The sequence below is a fragment of the Galleria mellonella genome, unplaced genomic scaffold, assembly GCF_026898425.1.
Source record: "Galleria mellonella isolate WM207_F2 unplaced genomic scaffold, CSIRO_AGI_GalMel_v1 utg132, whole genome shotgun sequence".
In the NCBI taxonomy this organism is placed as follows: domain Eukaryota; kingdom Metazoa; phylum Arthropoda; class Insecta; order Lepidoptera; family Pyralidae; genus Galleria; species Galleria mellonella.
The window spans coordinates 2013583-2029585 of record NW_026441989.1 but is presented as its reverse complement, the minus strand read 5'-3'; the positions used below and the strand labels follow the sequence as shown (position 1 = coordinate 2029585).

At 30.1% G+C, this 16003-nt stretch overlaps 1 protein-coding gene across 1 annotated transcript in view; it reads right to left on the bottom strand.

Annotated features, from left to right (window-relative positions):
* Positions 1-1104: 1104 nt before the first annotated feature.
* LOC113518545 (pancreatic lipase-related protein 2-like) overlaps positions 1105-16003 on the bottom strand; it is a 57102-nt gene continuing 42203 nt past the window's right edge. Inside the window, exon 7 of the mRNA XM_052903117.1 lies at positions 1105-1225. Coding sequence (XP_052759077.1) covers positions 1165-1225 — 61 coding nt within the window. The 3' untranslated portion in view covers positions 1105-1164. The remainder of the gene's footprint in view (positions 1226-16003) is intronic.

Below are 16003 nucleotides of genomic sequence, written 5' to 3'. Positions count from 1 at the left end.
GGATTAATAAATGTTTGAAATTTACTTTTAAGTTTATTTTATTTATTTATTAAAATCTATACACTATAGGTAAATAATCCTAATGCAATAGTGTAACTAACTTAATAAATTTATTTCATATTCCGTTCTTTTTTTTCAATAATTTTATATAGTCCATAGTACTGCTCATGTCTACAGACGACGGTTACCACTTACCATCAGATGGGCCGACAGCTTGTTTGCCATTCTAAGTTGCATAACAAAAATAACATAAAAATATGAAATCGATATAAGTTTACGATTCTTTTTCCTTTTTGAATTCAAGTGGGTAAAAATAATATATATAATGGTGTAAGTAGGTATAGATACTTTCTTGTCTTCCCAATGATTTATAGAAAACCATAAAGGACTCGGGAAACCACAGCTAAAACTCCCGCAATTTTCTCCTCGTAGGTTCACTTCTAAGATTTCGTACGAGATTGCGTAAAAGTTACGAGATATTTTCTTTTAAAAAAAACTGTTTATTAATGCATACATTTTATTTTTTGTATTAATGGTTACATTAATATGAAATATTTTTTCTATTAATGATATTTTACTAATTAGTTGTCAGTGGATACGAGTAGCTCAGGATAATTCCTTATGGCAGTCTATGGGGGAAGCCTATATCCGGCAATAATGGCTGAAATAACGATGATGATGAATTAGTTGTAATAGCAATATCAAGGGTGCTAGTACGAATGATGCTAACAGTTTTTTAATTTGATGGATGTTATTCCTTGATTAACAGGTAAACATTGTACTTTATGGTTGCAATGCCTGTACAATGGTTTTAAACGCAGAGGTCCTTTTTAATAACTATATGTTTATTTTATCTATGAATTTTTATATCTATAACCCTTTCATAATGATTCGTTTAGAAATATCATATGTCTAAACTAATACAAATTAAATTGTAAATACGCACTGCATACTTAGAGACATGTTACTGAAATGAACACATACTTTCGCAAAATCGATTGTCTAAGTCAGCAATCTTGAAAACACTCAGTTCCAGGAAGAATACAATAGTATTTCAACAAAGAACAGTGTGGATAGATGTTTCTGTACGGGATCGACAATATTGCGCCTGATTTTGCTCCCATGTGGTACCATTCCGTATTGTTTCTCCTAAATAGAAAAGTTTTAATTTGATGCGGGTGGTGGCGGTCCAGTCACCGGTGAAACACATCTACGGTCTCGTTTTCTGTAACAAATATATCTTATTGGGATTAAACTTGCATTTAGTATTAAAACAAGCTACTGTAAACTTAAGTAAGACTTGAATAATCAGTGACTAATGAATTAAATTGACTTGAATAATGAATGGTTATTAAATTACATTTTGTCCCAAAAAAAACTAAGACTTTAATGGTGACAAAACATATAGAGTACTACATGTTTTGTAAATAGATTAGATTAAAAATATTTTAATTTAAAATGCAAAAAATTTAATTTCAGGTACTTCTCTACAAGTAGGATTTACTCTCAAAGAAAACCACTACCCTCTTTTGAAATAAAATTAATGTGTGACTAATACGGAAAAAATTTTTATTGATTTTAAAAATAAGTATGAAAATGTGTTCAAAATTGGCTCGTTCATGATAATTACATAATATGCGTGTTACTAAAATATATGTATATTAATAATTAAATATAATATGTATATAAACGTCCTCAACATTTGCATCAGAAGTCGCTTAAAATACAATTCATAAAGTCATTTAGAATAAATTTACTCTCATATATATTCATAAACATTTTATAGTCTTTTTAGTCATTCTATAGTCGAAAAATTAAATAACCTTTATTGCCAATTCAATTTCTATTCAAGTCTCTTGTATACTGTTTTATATTATATTACCAGTTATCTTGTCTACACTACTATACGTATTTTTAAACATTTATCCAGATCCACAGTGGCAATCTATGTGCAAATCCAAAGATCAATCTACAGTCAGCAAAGCCGCCTTCAATAACGGCTAACTGACTGCCAGCCATTTTGTTCACTCGCTGAATTCAATTCGATTTGAAATTCCACACAATTCTATTTAGGTGTTCAAGATATGTATTATCTAACTTTGTTTTCATAATCACCTCGTAAACAATTAATTACAGAATTCCTTATAGTTTTGCATATACATATATTTCTATTATCGATCTTGAATTATCATAAAAATAACCTATTAGTATTTTTGTTACAATATAAGCACTAGGTTTTAGTGTTTTAGAATTTTATTTTTCGAATGAATGAACTACAAACGCTGATTAAGTATGAATGAAATTGTCTATGTTAAAAATAAAATAAGATAAAAAAAATCTATAAAATATAAATTAAGGATAATATTATTCTTGAATTAGGTAATTCTAAAGTTTTATTTGTATTATTTTGTACTATTATTTATATGTTTAGATAGATAATAATGCTGTGTGTGATAGATGTGTGTGTGTGTGTGTGTGTGTGTGGATTCTATTTAGTTACTGCGACAACAATACTAATATATCTGCAAAATCATAAAACCTTCTTGAAGCTCAAAATGAAACTAAATTATTTACTTGGATCGCAAAGTAAATGAAAACCAAAGCTATGCTCGGGTTTCCCAAAGGGTACCACGCATATTTAGCTTACAGACAGCCATGTAACACTCCAGTTAATAGCCTCTTAATGACATCAAGAAAACGTTGTAACAATGTTGTGCCCGAGTCGTATTCTGTTAGTATAGTTTAAGTGTGGGCGACGCGTTGCAAGGACGAAACACTCATAATTAAGTTTTCAGTGAAGCTGAAATGTGGTTTAACAACAAACACTGGAGGATAAACTAGCTCTATAACTAAAGGTTACTCGTTTACCTAAGATCCCTTAATTTGATATGCGTCTAGGGTTTATACAGCGTACTTGCCTACATAATCTAATGTTCATACTTCAATTGTGTAATAGTTTGTGTACTTAAATGAACCAACTACAATGTGATTAAAATTAGTTTGTAATTTATAAAATAACTTTATGAGGATACGTTAAATTTAAAATTAGTTTTTATATAAAGTAACCCTTTAATAATACAAACGTACATTGTTTTACTTCTGCCCTTACTTTTTTCTTAAAAAATGTTTTTTATACCTTTCTTACAGCCAGATATTGATAAATAATTGGATTTCAACTTTTTACACTTTATAATTTTATATATAAAATTCTCGTGTCACGGTGTTTGTTACCAAACTCCTCCGAAACGGCTTTACCAATTTTTATGAAATTTTGTGTGCATATTGGGTAGGTCTGAGAATCGGCCAACATCTATTTTTCATACCCCTCAATGTCAAGGGTGATCCTCGCCAAAAATTTTTTTTTTATTTTTTTGACAAATTTTTCCATTTTTATTTTATTATGATTTAGCATTGAAAAATACATACAACCTCAAATTTTCACCGTTTTACGATCAACTCCTGTTTTTTAATCGCGATTTTTATATGCTGCAATAGGGTTGCAAGATGGCAATCCAATATAATAATTGTAGTAGAATAAATTTTCATGTATACTTCTAAAAATAATGTACATATATGGTAAAACAACGTTTGCCGAGTCAGCTAGTATTATATAAAATGTTTGTTATTATTCCATCTTTTAATAAACTTAGTAGCTATCTAATAACTATTTGATCATGTCTACAAATTTTTATGACAGATATATTTCTCAATAATATTTATGTCGTATACTACAATTATGATATAACTGCTATAAGAAATAACATAAAATAAAATACGTATCCTATAATATAGATATTTTATTAACTAAGAGAACTAAATGTTGCATTAATAAATAATTTAAACAGAACTTAAAATATGACATCGTCTAAAGGAAAATAAAAAAAGAATTTAAATATTATTAAATGTTGTGTTTAACTTATACATTAAATGAAAGTGATAAAGCGCAGTTTTAAACTGTTAAAAATAGTGGCTCACTTAGTAAATAAGGTATTAATTGCTCGACCAAATTTGATGTTTTAATCGGATGTTACAGATATTAGTATTCTTAGTCTAAGATATAGAGACATTTAAGTTTCAAACTGTAATTTTATAGTTTCGAATAAAGCTATCGAAGATCGTTCAACGAACATGGCACTAGTAATAAAACAGAAGCACGTTGTTTCAGAAACGATAAGGCGTTTTATTCTTTAAAGTACACGATATAAAGGATTACTGAAGCTCTCGTTTCATGCGATCGGTTTACGCTCTACCTATGCACTTTTAACATCCCGCGTTTGAAAATTTAATATACAAAGGTGTTCTAAGTGTATTAAGTACGTTGTAAAAGCATCTTTTGTTTTATCTTAAGTGAATGTAAATATATAGTGTACTATTTTTGATTATTTCTAGCCGTGTTTGGGTTATTTTTTGTTATAGTATAAAGTGATGACCAGAAACTTAATCATATCCACCACAAAAATGAATGAGTACCCTATATCCATCTATTGCTAAAACAATAAATAGATGCTCATAGCTTGTAACGTTAAAAGGATAACTTTAGTTAAGATTTTTATATCATAATTAGTTGAAATAACTGATTGCCAATTTATTTGCACAAACAATTCAATGCAAACCGGTTTCCAGTAATTGGTATCGGAAATAATAACAAAAACAAAATATAATTTTGACAAAATGTAAATGAGCCTATAACTAAATAACGAATTGCGTATGCGTAAACACTGATAAATAAATCAACTAATTAGATAAATATACTATTTAGACATAGATAACCCAAGCACCGCAATGTTTGTACAAAACAAAGCTTTTTACTACTAAACAACTTATTATAAATTTAAGAAATCCATTTATTTCGAAAATTCCTTGTTGCAGGATTTAACAATTAGCTAGTCCAACTTTTAAATCCTGTGGAAACTCTAAACATTTTATTATTCCACTATTTATATAATAACTCTAAAATGGAAGTTAGCCAAAGTCAAAGATTATATAGAGCCGAAATTAGGGACCATATTATTATAATTTATTCTATATCCATAAACTATACAATTATATATATACATATATGTTATTTTTGTAAATAAATCTTTATTATGCACACCTTACATCAGGTATATGAAAAAAAACAATATATCATAAAATGGCGGATTTATCCCAAAGAAGGATTTTTACAGTCAATTTTTGAGAAGCTAAAAGGAATCTTTAAAATGTATCAATAGTTTTAGACTTCTTATTTCCGTTCAAAAATGGATGAATTACTCTCACATCAAATACGTTTATAGTATATTGTATAATGCATTTGCATTTTGCATTTGGTCCGTTCCAAAACTGCAATGTACCTTTGAGTAGACGACGTTAAGGATCGTCGAAGCCCTCATCGCGATCTCAGTTCACGCCTTGTGCACTTTGCATTGTCGAGCTAATAGCCCGTGCTTGAAGAACCTGCACAAACGTACCTTGCAAGTTACATTGTTATTGGAAAGCTCTTGCAAAATTCTGCGAAAGGTAACGCCATTGTATTGCAATGAAACAACAACAAATATGATTATATAATAAGGGAACAAAGAGAGATTGAATAAAAACATAATTAACCGTAGCAAAACAAAGCGTTAAAATTTTTCAGTAATTTTTTTCCTGCCTATCACTTATGGAGTAAATCAGGGAATATTATTTACATTATAATATATACAATGGTGCTTTCATCGGAACAAACTGCAGTATGCAGTATTGCAATATACAAGTATATTATCATCATCATTTCAGCCATTATCCGTCCACTGCTGGACATAAGCCTCCACCATAGAGTGCCATAAAGAACGATCCTGAGCCACCTTTTTTTATTTTATTTTTCACGACGCAGGGAGCAAACGAGCATGCGGCTCACCTGGTGGTAAGTGACTACCGCCGTCCATGATCACCCACAACACTAACGGCATTGCAGGTGTGCTGCTGGCTTTTTAAAAAAGAACCTATGTGACCCGCTCATTGCCACTTCAACTTGCTTACCTTGCGGGCTATGTCGGTTACTTTAGTTCTTTTGCGGATATCTTCATTTCGCGTTCTATCACGCAAAGAGACTCCGAACATACTCTCTCCATAGCCCGCTGAGTAATTTAAATTACTCAGCTTTTGCATAGGGGTAATCTTGTAGGACCATGTTTCGGTTCCATAAGTCATTACTGGCAACACGCACTGGTTAAAGACCTTCATCTTCAAACTCTGAGATATTTTGGATGAAAAGATGTGGCGTAGTTTTTCGAACGCTGCCCAGCCGAGTTGGATTCGTCGTTTGAGTTGGATTTACCCATTCGGACAACTTGTCCCAAGTATACATACTCATCGACAACTACGAATGTAGTGTTCTCAATCGTAACCGATCTAGGTATGACATGGACGTTAGACATGATTTCAGTCTTGTCTATGTTTATCTTAAGACCTGATCCTGTTGAAAAATACCATTGAGGTCATTGAGTGTAGTATTTAGAGCCTCCAGGAATATGGCCATAATTACTATGTCATCGGCAAATCGAAGATGAGTAATGTTTACAAGTATATAAACACTATGAATTCTATAACACAGTATACTCGTAGACTATAAAGTCTATATCATAGTATATTTTACAAAATTTCATTATTAAATGTTTACTCTATCAGCAATCAAACAAAGTTTAATAAAAAAAAGATTAAAAATCAACAACGCCGGAGTATTACACAGACCGCACTGCAAATTTTGTCCGGCGGCAAAAGTTTGAACTAAATTTCCCGAGTGTTGTAATATTTGCATAAAAATTGGGTAACACTAATTTTGTTTGTTTTTTGTAATACTGTTTAATGGATAGTTTTTTTTTTTGCCACTTCAAATAGTATTAAAATATAAGTGGATATTTGTGACAGATACAAATAAAAGAAACTGTATTATTATACTCCAGAAATCCAGATATCAGACCGTATTCATCATCATCATCATATCAGCCTTTAACTGCCCACTGCTGAAGATACTCGTAAGCCTCCCTTTTGGGGGCTTTGTAATAATTACCACGCTTGAAACGCAGATTGTAACCGCAGTTAGACTTTAGAGATATTTTAAGAGAGACGCTGCTGCCTATCCTGCGCCCTCTTTTAGTCGCCTCTTACGACACCCACGGGAAAGGATGGAACGGCCTATTCTATGCTTGAACCATATAGCTATTTTACACACATTACGTACATTAATAAATATTACAATTGGTATAATTGAATATAGCAAGTGGACGGATAAATTTACTATAAAAAAAATATGCTTAATATTGTAATCCCTGATAGGGTAGTCACATGGGCAATTACTGTTATGGTGAATAACACTGGCCATGTCCACATTTTGCCGAATATATTAAAAACTTTGAATCTGGTGTGACATGACGTGCCTCATAAATAGTTAATGTTAAGTTAATTTTATATTTTTTTTTGTTACCATTTATTATTAATAATAAATTCCTACTGTCATTTGACAACAATTATAAATGCTCCATAAATCGTCAGCTTTCACCTAATTGGGCGAAACTCATCATTAAAATGCCACTAACACTGTCAAGATAAAAATCATTCAAATATTATCTGCTGAATCATTCACTAATGACTGAATCGATTTCCTTGTTTGTACGTACGAAGTTTTTGTTGCTGGTGATTGATTACCAATTACAATAGAGCGTTTACGTACGTACCCACTTCGCGGTCTGGTGACGTGAAGGATACAATGTGTCAATACCATCATTGATTTTCATATTCATTTCCGAATATCATAAGAGATAATAAGAGATATTAGTATATATGTCAGTGGGAAAAAAGTTAAATTCGATATGTTTTTTTAATTGGAGACAATTAGTATTCTAGAATTCTTACTAATATTATAAATGTAAAAGTGCGTTTGTTTGTTACCTAACGCCTTAACAGCTTGACTAATGACTATAAAAATTGGTATACACGTACTATATATATATATATATATGGAGAATGATATAGGCCACGTTTCATCCCAGTCAGTAAAGATATTCCGGTTACACGTATGAAGTCGCGGGTAAAAACTAGCTATTAACGATTTCTTAGTGTATTTGACAATACAATCGGCTTGCTCGAGAACCGTGAAGTTTATTATCTGTAAACTTCAGTTCAGCTATTCTTAAAGGAAATTTAATTTAATACTCGTAATATGACTAAACTTTGTCCGGCAGTGGACTAATATTATGTGTATTAATATAATTAATTTTAGTGATGAAAATTCGAAATCGGTCTTTATAAATAATAAAAACGTTTTTTTGAAAATACTGAACATAGTACATATATTCTAAATAATATTGTATAAACGATATATTATAATTATTTAAGTTCCATCAAGAAGTCACAATATAGTGAATTGATTCGCTTTATATTAATTAAAATAATAATTTATTAAAATTTTTGATTAACTAATAGTTAACCAAATAATTTAAAATTAAAATGTTTAGTAAATAACAAAGGAAATAGAACTACTAAATAAGGCATTTATCAAGAGTAAGGTACATATTTATTACATAATATATCTTCCTAGAAGGTGTTAAGGGACTAGTAATGATTTCAGCAAACATCCAAACTGTTTGATGTGAAGTGTACCTTAATTAAATTTGGAGCAAGTCATATATTTTATTCATTGTCCCGGTGTCAGCAGAATTTGCCTAGTCGGGTGGCCGTAACAATAACATACAGTTGTATATTAGACGGGAGCAAGCATGAACTCAAGACTGACTACTGTAACAAAACGCTGTCACAGGGACACACACACCTATACTTTATTACATTATCTTTAGTTTAATTGCTATTGCACCTATTCTACGAATTTATTTTCACATATGAGATAATGTATTTCTTTGAAGTAATTTACAATTATCATTTAGCAGACTTTATACTAAGGTCTTAATTATTTATCTTAGTGAGGCATGAATTGACTTATCAGCACATTTTTTTATGCAACTTAGAATGGCAAACCACCTAGCGGCCCACCTGATGGAAAGTGGTAACCGTCGTCTATAGACATGAGCAGTACCGTGGACATAACAAAGTATGCTGTTTCGCCTATGATAAACCCCATGTGTTGCCATTCCTGAGAACTCAGATGGATCATTAGCTTGTTTGTCATTCTAAGTTACATAAAAAACAATTCAATTAATGTAATTATTAGTAAAGTCAATATATGTACCTATAAATGCAAAGCATTTAAGGTTAGTTATAAATTACAATAGTTTATAGCTTAAAGTTTTACTTTCGTTAGTTACCTTTTATAGTTTTTACCATCTTTAAATCAATTTCTAGGGATATTTGAGTTTTTCTGTTAAGCAGGAAACAAATGGACTAATTCTGTAGTTTTATATTAAATTTTCAAAAATATACATTTTTTATATAAACATTTATCAATATTAAATGAATCAATTTAATTATATTGCATGATAATATTTTTAAACGATTAAAAATATATCTAATTTTCGATTTTTGTTGTCATAATAAAATTAAATAGGTGACGATCCAACATGGAAATAAACTCAATCGATCGCCAAAACAATTATTAAAATCGGGTTTGAATTGACAAAAACGGTTTCTTTTCTATGTTCTTTTTGTCTTAAATAATTATTAAAATATTTTTTCTATTGATATTGTAAAGTTTTGTAGTTTTTAATTGCCACAAACGAAGAAAATCTAGAAATGAAAACTTTTTTTTTATTTTACACTTACGATAACGAACTATGTTTTCATGTACGATATAGTTTTTAGAGTTCTATATTTTTATAATCTAAAGTTTTTCCATCAAGTGCAAATTGTCAGGAACTATTATACTACGCTACTTTCCACGTACTACAAAGATGAAAGTACGCTATTCCGGGAGCGGCTTTGTTTCATACATGTAACCATGCTGAATGGCTTCTCCTCCACGAGTGTTGCTTCGTAGTTTGAAATTCCTTTTGTATCATTATTATAAACCCACAAGTTTAGCAAATAATCTACTAAACTATGTACTTCATTGTAATTTTTTACATACGTTATGGTCTAAGACCTATAATATAAATCAAAACTAAATTGAGAATATACAAATGGTAACTAAAATTAAGTAATTATAATTACGTCACAAACATTTAAACAACTTTATAAAGTTTCGCCATTTTACGTCCGTAAGACTCAAGGTATTAAGGTATAAACCGTTATTAGCAAAAATATCAGAAAGTCTCTAATTTTTTTATCAATTTATCATGTTAGATTATTTATTCATTATAATGACAAAAAGACCAAATAATTTATATCATATATATTATCCATAACGATGTGTCAAAACATGGAATTAAGTAAGTAAAAAAAGACATGTAAAAAACCTAATTACATTTAAGAAGACCAACCCTGGGGATAACATAACATCTCCCTGCCTCATCATAACTTAGTATAACTTTAATTACAGCAACTCAACCCACTAACTAGTTTTGGCAACTCGTTTCTACATTCGGGACGTAATTAAAGTTGTTGCGACGAAGAATCTATCAATATACATTAATTCCATACTGATTGTTTTCCATTTAGCAATAAAAGATCCGTAGAAAGGGGTGAAGCAGTGGGAGGAAAAAGATTGGAGTGATCACGAAAATCAAATTATTGTTTATAAGGTCATTTAAGGGCATTCAAATGTCGCGCTAAAGAGAAAAGGTATTGTAATCTTTTTAAATTTGCTCGAGCTGTCAGTTTGCGGGATCCAGTCATCAACATTGTCTCCCTCCCCTGGCCTCCAGCTATCTTGTTTTTGGGTAAATAACCATCTAAAAATATAATCTGTATTTAATCAAGATTCATGACATCTAAACCGTAATCTCGGAATGAGAAACAACAAGATTAAAAGAGAAATACTATTTGGTTCTTTCATTATGCATGTGGTAGCAAAATAATGTCTATCTATAGATTCGTTTACCCCTGAGCAAAAAACAAGAGAGAAGTACCGTTTGGTTTTTTCACAATGCATATGGCAGAAAAATAGTATCTATTGATAGATCTGTTTATCTCTAGGCAAAATATAAGCTTACAAATATTATACCTACGATATGCAATAATCTAAAATCAACAATATTTTCACAATAACACAGTCAATAAATTAATTCTTTCTGGAATATATTTATGGCTCCCTAAAAATACTAAATTAATTAACAAAATTGTGTTCCAATTACTCTCTCAATATGCTATTTTTCTTATGATTAATTTCATTGCGCATTCCAAGGGCGAGTTCAATTTCCCCCGGGTGGAGCCGATTCATTCGTCGGAAACGTTCCAATCAACGAGCAACTCCTATTATAGAACATAACAATAACATTTATTATATCAATAAAAAAATGTAAATTTTTTTGTTTTTATTTTTTTTTTCTCTATGTAGGTATGTATCTGCTAAATTAGGTACTAATTACTATAGCTAAAGACCAGCACGACCTCATTGTCTTGGGCATTCATTCATTAATTATCCGATCCTGAAAATAGGCCTTTCTATAGGTAGGTAGTCTATTTTGAGGCATCATTATTCATGGCCTCTTTGATTTAGATTTGAGAGCATCGATCCATTTAATAATTGATTAAAAAAATTTTAAACATCTAAATTATGAACCAATTCTCAACTTATTTATGATATTTTTATATAATATATATTATGCAACTTAGAACGGCAAAATATCTGATAGAAAGTATAATACCATCATTTATAGACATGGATATCACAAAATACGCTGCTTATAGCATCCCTGATACATTACCGTGATGGTAACGCATTATGGTGTGTGCCTTGGAATTCTGTAATTTCACTGCTACAATAATTATAAGCTGCTTGTATAGTTCAGCCTTCTTTCAAGACTATTGTATTTTTAAATTCCTGAATTTCGTCCACGACATATTTAATTATAGTAAATATAATAACAACTCACACTTTTATTTAAATTGTAGCTTTAATATAATGTTTTCATAACCTCATTTAAAATGAATTCAAGTCTTTCCTTCATTTTTCTTTATCAGCGATGTATTTTTTTAATTCCCATTGTGCATACATATAGTCATTGTATTAAAAAATTAACATAACTTTTAAAAATAATAATGATTTGTTTATATTTAATGAACTAGTTCAACATAAATGATCATCATATCGGCCTTTAACTGTCCACTGTTGAACATAAGCCTGCCTGAAGGGGGTTTTCCAGTAGTTGCCTCGCTAGTAGTAGTAGTAGTAGTAGTAGCAGGCGGATTGGCAACCGTAGTTAGGCTTTAGAGATGTTTTAAGAGGGACGCTGCTGCCCATCCTTCGCTGTCCCTTAGTCGCTTTTTACGACACCTACGAAAAAGGAAGGAATGGCCTATTCTATGCCAGGACCACACGGCAAACATAAATGATACAATCACATAAATATAATATTAGAATAAAAAGGTTTCCAGATTAAGAATTCAGAATTGGCGATAGATATAAAACATATTATATAAATTACACGTAACATAAAAAAAACTGTCAAATTGAATACTTTCTCCTTTCAGAATTTTTTATACAAAATTGAACATGTTATTTTGATATTTGTATCGAAAATTTATAAAATAATTTCATTCTCCAGTTTATGTACATTGGGCCATTTATTTAGTTTTTACGAATACTCTTGGATTTTTATTTGTATTATGTTGTAACCAAAAAAAAAAAATTATAAGTTTTACTTAGTTCTTGCACTTTCGAAGTTACTAATAGATGAATGGACAATATATGTATTTTGGCCAATATTCTAATTCCGAAGGGTTAAAAGGGGTTCAATTGGAAACATAGTGTGACAGTGCCACCAAAAATTTAATTTAGATTTAGGGACTGGCATAATTTGAAACTACTTTGCATGTCGGGAAGGATTAAGTCCAAGTGGTTTCTGGGAAACTGTGGTCTAATAGCTTTCCATGTTACTTTACTGACTGAGAAATTCCGGATTTCGTGCTTAATGGCCGCTTACATTACTAAAGGAAGATATCCCCAAAGTTTATGGTAATAAAATAATAATAAATTAGATAAGTTACTGGTATATTTTAGATTCATAGATTTGGAATTTGGCGTATTCATTATCTGCTTAAGCGAAGTTTGACGGAGTAATTACGAATAATACGGGAAGTGGAATTAAATGCCTTCAAGTACATACATAATGGCTATATTGAATCTCTGAAAAATAACTAATGCTTGTCATTTTATGTAATACTGTATGATATTATATTATAGTACTTATAGTTGCCACTTGGTAGAATTTTATTAATTATTAAACAAAAACACATTATCAATTTAATTTTCTGTCATTAGATCTTCTATATTCATTCTTTTTTAAAAACGTAGATGAATATATTACCTTTATAAATTTTAGTAAGATATTTTTTTAATTAAATTATTTACCGGCAACTTTATTCGTATAAAATGCTATAATGTAATGATGAAATATCTTCTGTACCCGCGAATTTCATTCTTAGAGATAAAATATATTGTATATAGTATCATATTTACTTCTCCAAGGTTTAATGCATTTTCATATCGAATTTTATCAATATAAATTTAGTCGTTTATATTTACAATATAAGGTACTACTTTCACATTTATAATAAAAATGCCTAAGATGTATGTTTTAACTTCTTACTTCATCCCCCTAACATAATATTTTGAAATAATATTCTATGTGTAAACTTACTTCCTTTAGTGTTTTAGCATAATACCTATGTTTTGTAATTTGCTATAAAAATATTAGTTAAGCCATTATATAATAAACCTTGCTCCTTTTTATAGAAACTATTACCTAAAATAAACAGATTAAAATATTTATATATATAAATTTAAATCAATAATTTGGTTAATGAAAGCCTTTAAAATATTGAGTGTTATCTAAACGAAAGCTCAGTTACTTATTAATGAATTCGCGAATGTCAAGTCAATTTTAATCAAATTAGGAAATAGCTTCAAATTAGGGAATCCAATTATTTTCTTAATGGGTTTCGAAGTGCGAGCGTTTGTAAGTTTTCAAAAATAAATTTGTATTTCTATGATCGTAAAGTTTCATTTTCTTAAAATAGTCTTTATCGTCGTTGTTATAATTAATATAATATTAACAAGTTTTGCCTGTGACTTTGTCCGCGTGACCATAGATAAATACTGTTTTTTTTTTCAAATTTCCTTCGAATTTTATTCCTCCAAATGATAACAGTAGCAAACTTATTATCAATACAAACAATTATAAGAAATTAAATTATTTTCAGACAATTACAATAAAGAAAATTACTGGACATATTGACTGATATATTATATTTGGTAGAATAGCGGTGTCAATTAAGGCAATAGTTGCCACTTTTTAGGTGAGCCATAGGCTAGTTTGTCTTTTCATAAAATAAAATAATTATTTTATATTATAAAGAATCATACAAACGTAACTGTTGATTGCAAAAGAATAAATATGCTAGTTGCTACAATTTGATTCCTGTTTATTAATCTTTTGATGTATTATGCTTTTTATATCACATACTATATATATCGCTGTTTTTCATTTGTCTTATATAAATGAATATGAAATAATAACCCCGTCTGCACTATCTTTTCGCTTAGTCGACCTACTGCTGCCTTATCAACTGCTAGCAATGAGACGGATTATTCTCATTAATAAAAAATTTCTCCGCAGCAGTACTCAGCCTTGATCTATTTCTGCTGCAAAACCATTCACAGTATCTATCCAGGCGAATTTACCTATTTTTATCTTTATATTCTAGGATATAGGATTAGAATTAACTTTTAGACTTTCACATTGTATGTTTTATGGTTAATAAAAAGCAAGCATTAACGCAATCATTTAGATAAACTATGACAATTTGCCTTAATTATCTAGACGTTTCGACTAGATTAGATGGGAATGATCACGAGTAGTATTCTTATTTATATAATTCCACTACCATTAGCATTCATGGGGAGCACATATATTTGATGCAGAGGACTGGCCTTGTGTCTTTAATATAGACCCATCCTTGCAACTGAGCATTATGCCAACATTACTAAGTCTACACACATACCTACTGACATATAAAAATAAATAATTAAATACAGCAACAATGTTCGATTAAATTGTTCCTTTTTAATCTTTTGAATTTTAAATAATATTATCAAAATATTAATAAACTTAAATTGTAATTATTATTATTGGGAGAATGACATTCTAAGTTGCATAAAAAACACTCAAATTGTAACAGTTTCTTCAAGGCTATGTAAGCCTCAGATTGTCCCGAAGGAACAAATTAAATACTTTATAATAGAGAGGCACAGAATGCGCACAATTGAATTTTGGTTAATCCTAAATACCGATTTAACAAGTAGGTACCATTGAAAAGGAACCGTTGTACATGGCCCGGCAGATACTACGCCTGTCTCGTGTTGATAAAAGCTTACAATGTATTAAACACAGCTTATTGAGTATTTTCCCAAGAATTTCCATGAGTCAACAAATATTAAGACTCTTATCTGAGCTAATATTGTGTTTGTGTAATTTCCTTGGTAGTAACAGAAAGTTGTAAGGTTTCGTTCATATTTTACACAGAATAAGTTAACAACTATTCAAGTTTCTTTCTTGACAATTTTATAATTACAAGTTTTATGAATATTTTAATGACTGTAAATAAATGCCGATGAGATGAGTCCTTAATAGCTCAAAGGCCTTAATTACTCATTCTGTTTTAACGTGTATTGAGGATTTTCATTGCTCAATCGTAGGTATGTAGTAGTCACTCGTAACTCGTGTATATATTTTACAGAAAGTCATTTTTATTCCGGTAATATTATTCCATATACTAATATTATTATTATAAAATACCAATACTAAGGTTTTTCCACAGAAACATTTATTTTTCATACTCAAGAGTCCTGTGATTGACCTCAATCTCACCTGAAGCGGAAGCAACATTGAGATCGAAGGAGCTCGCGGTTCCATAAACAGCCTGTTGACTTTTA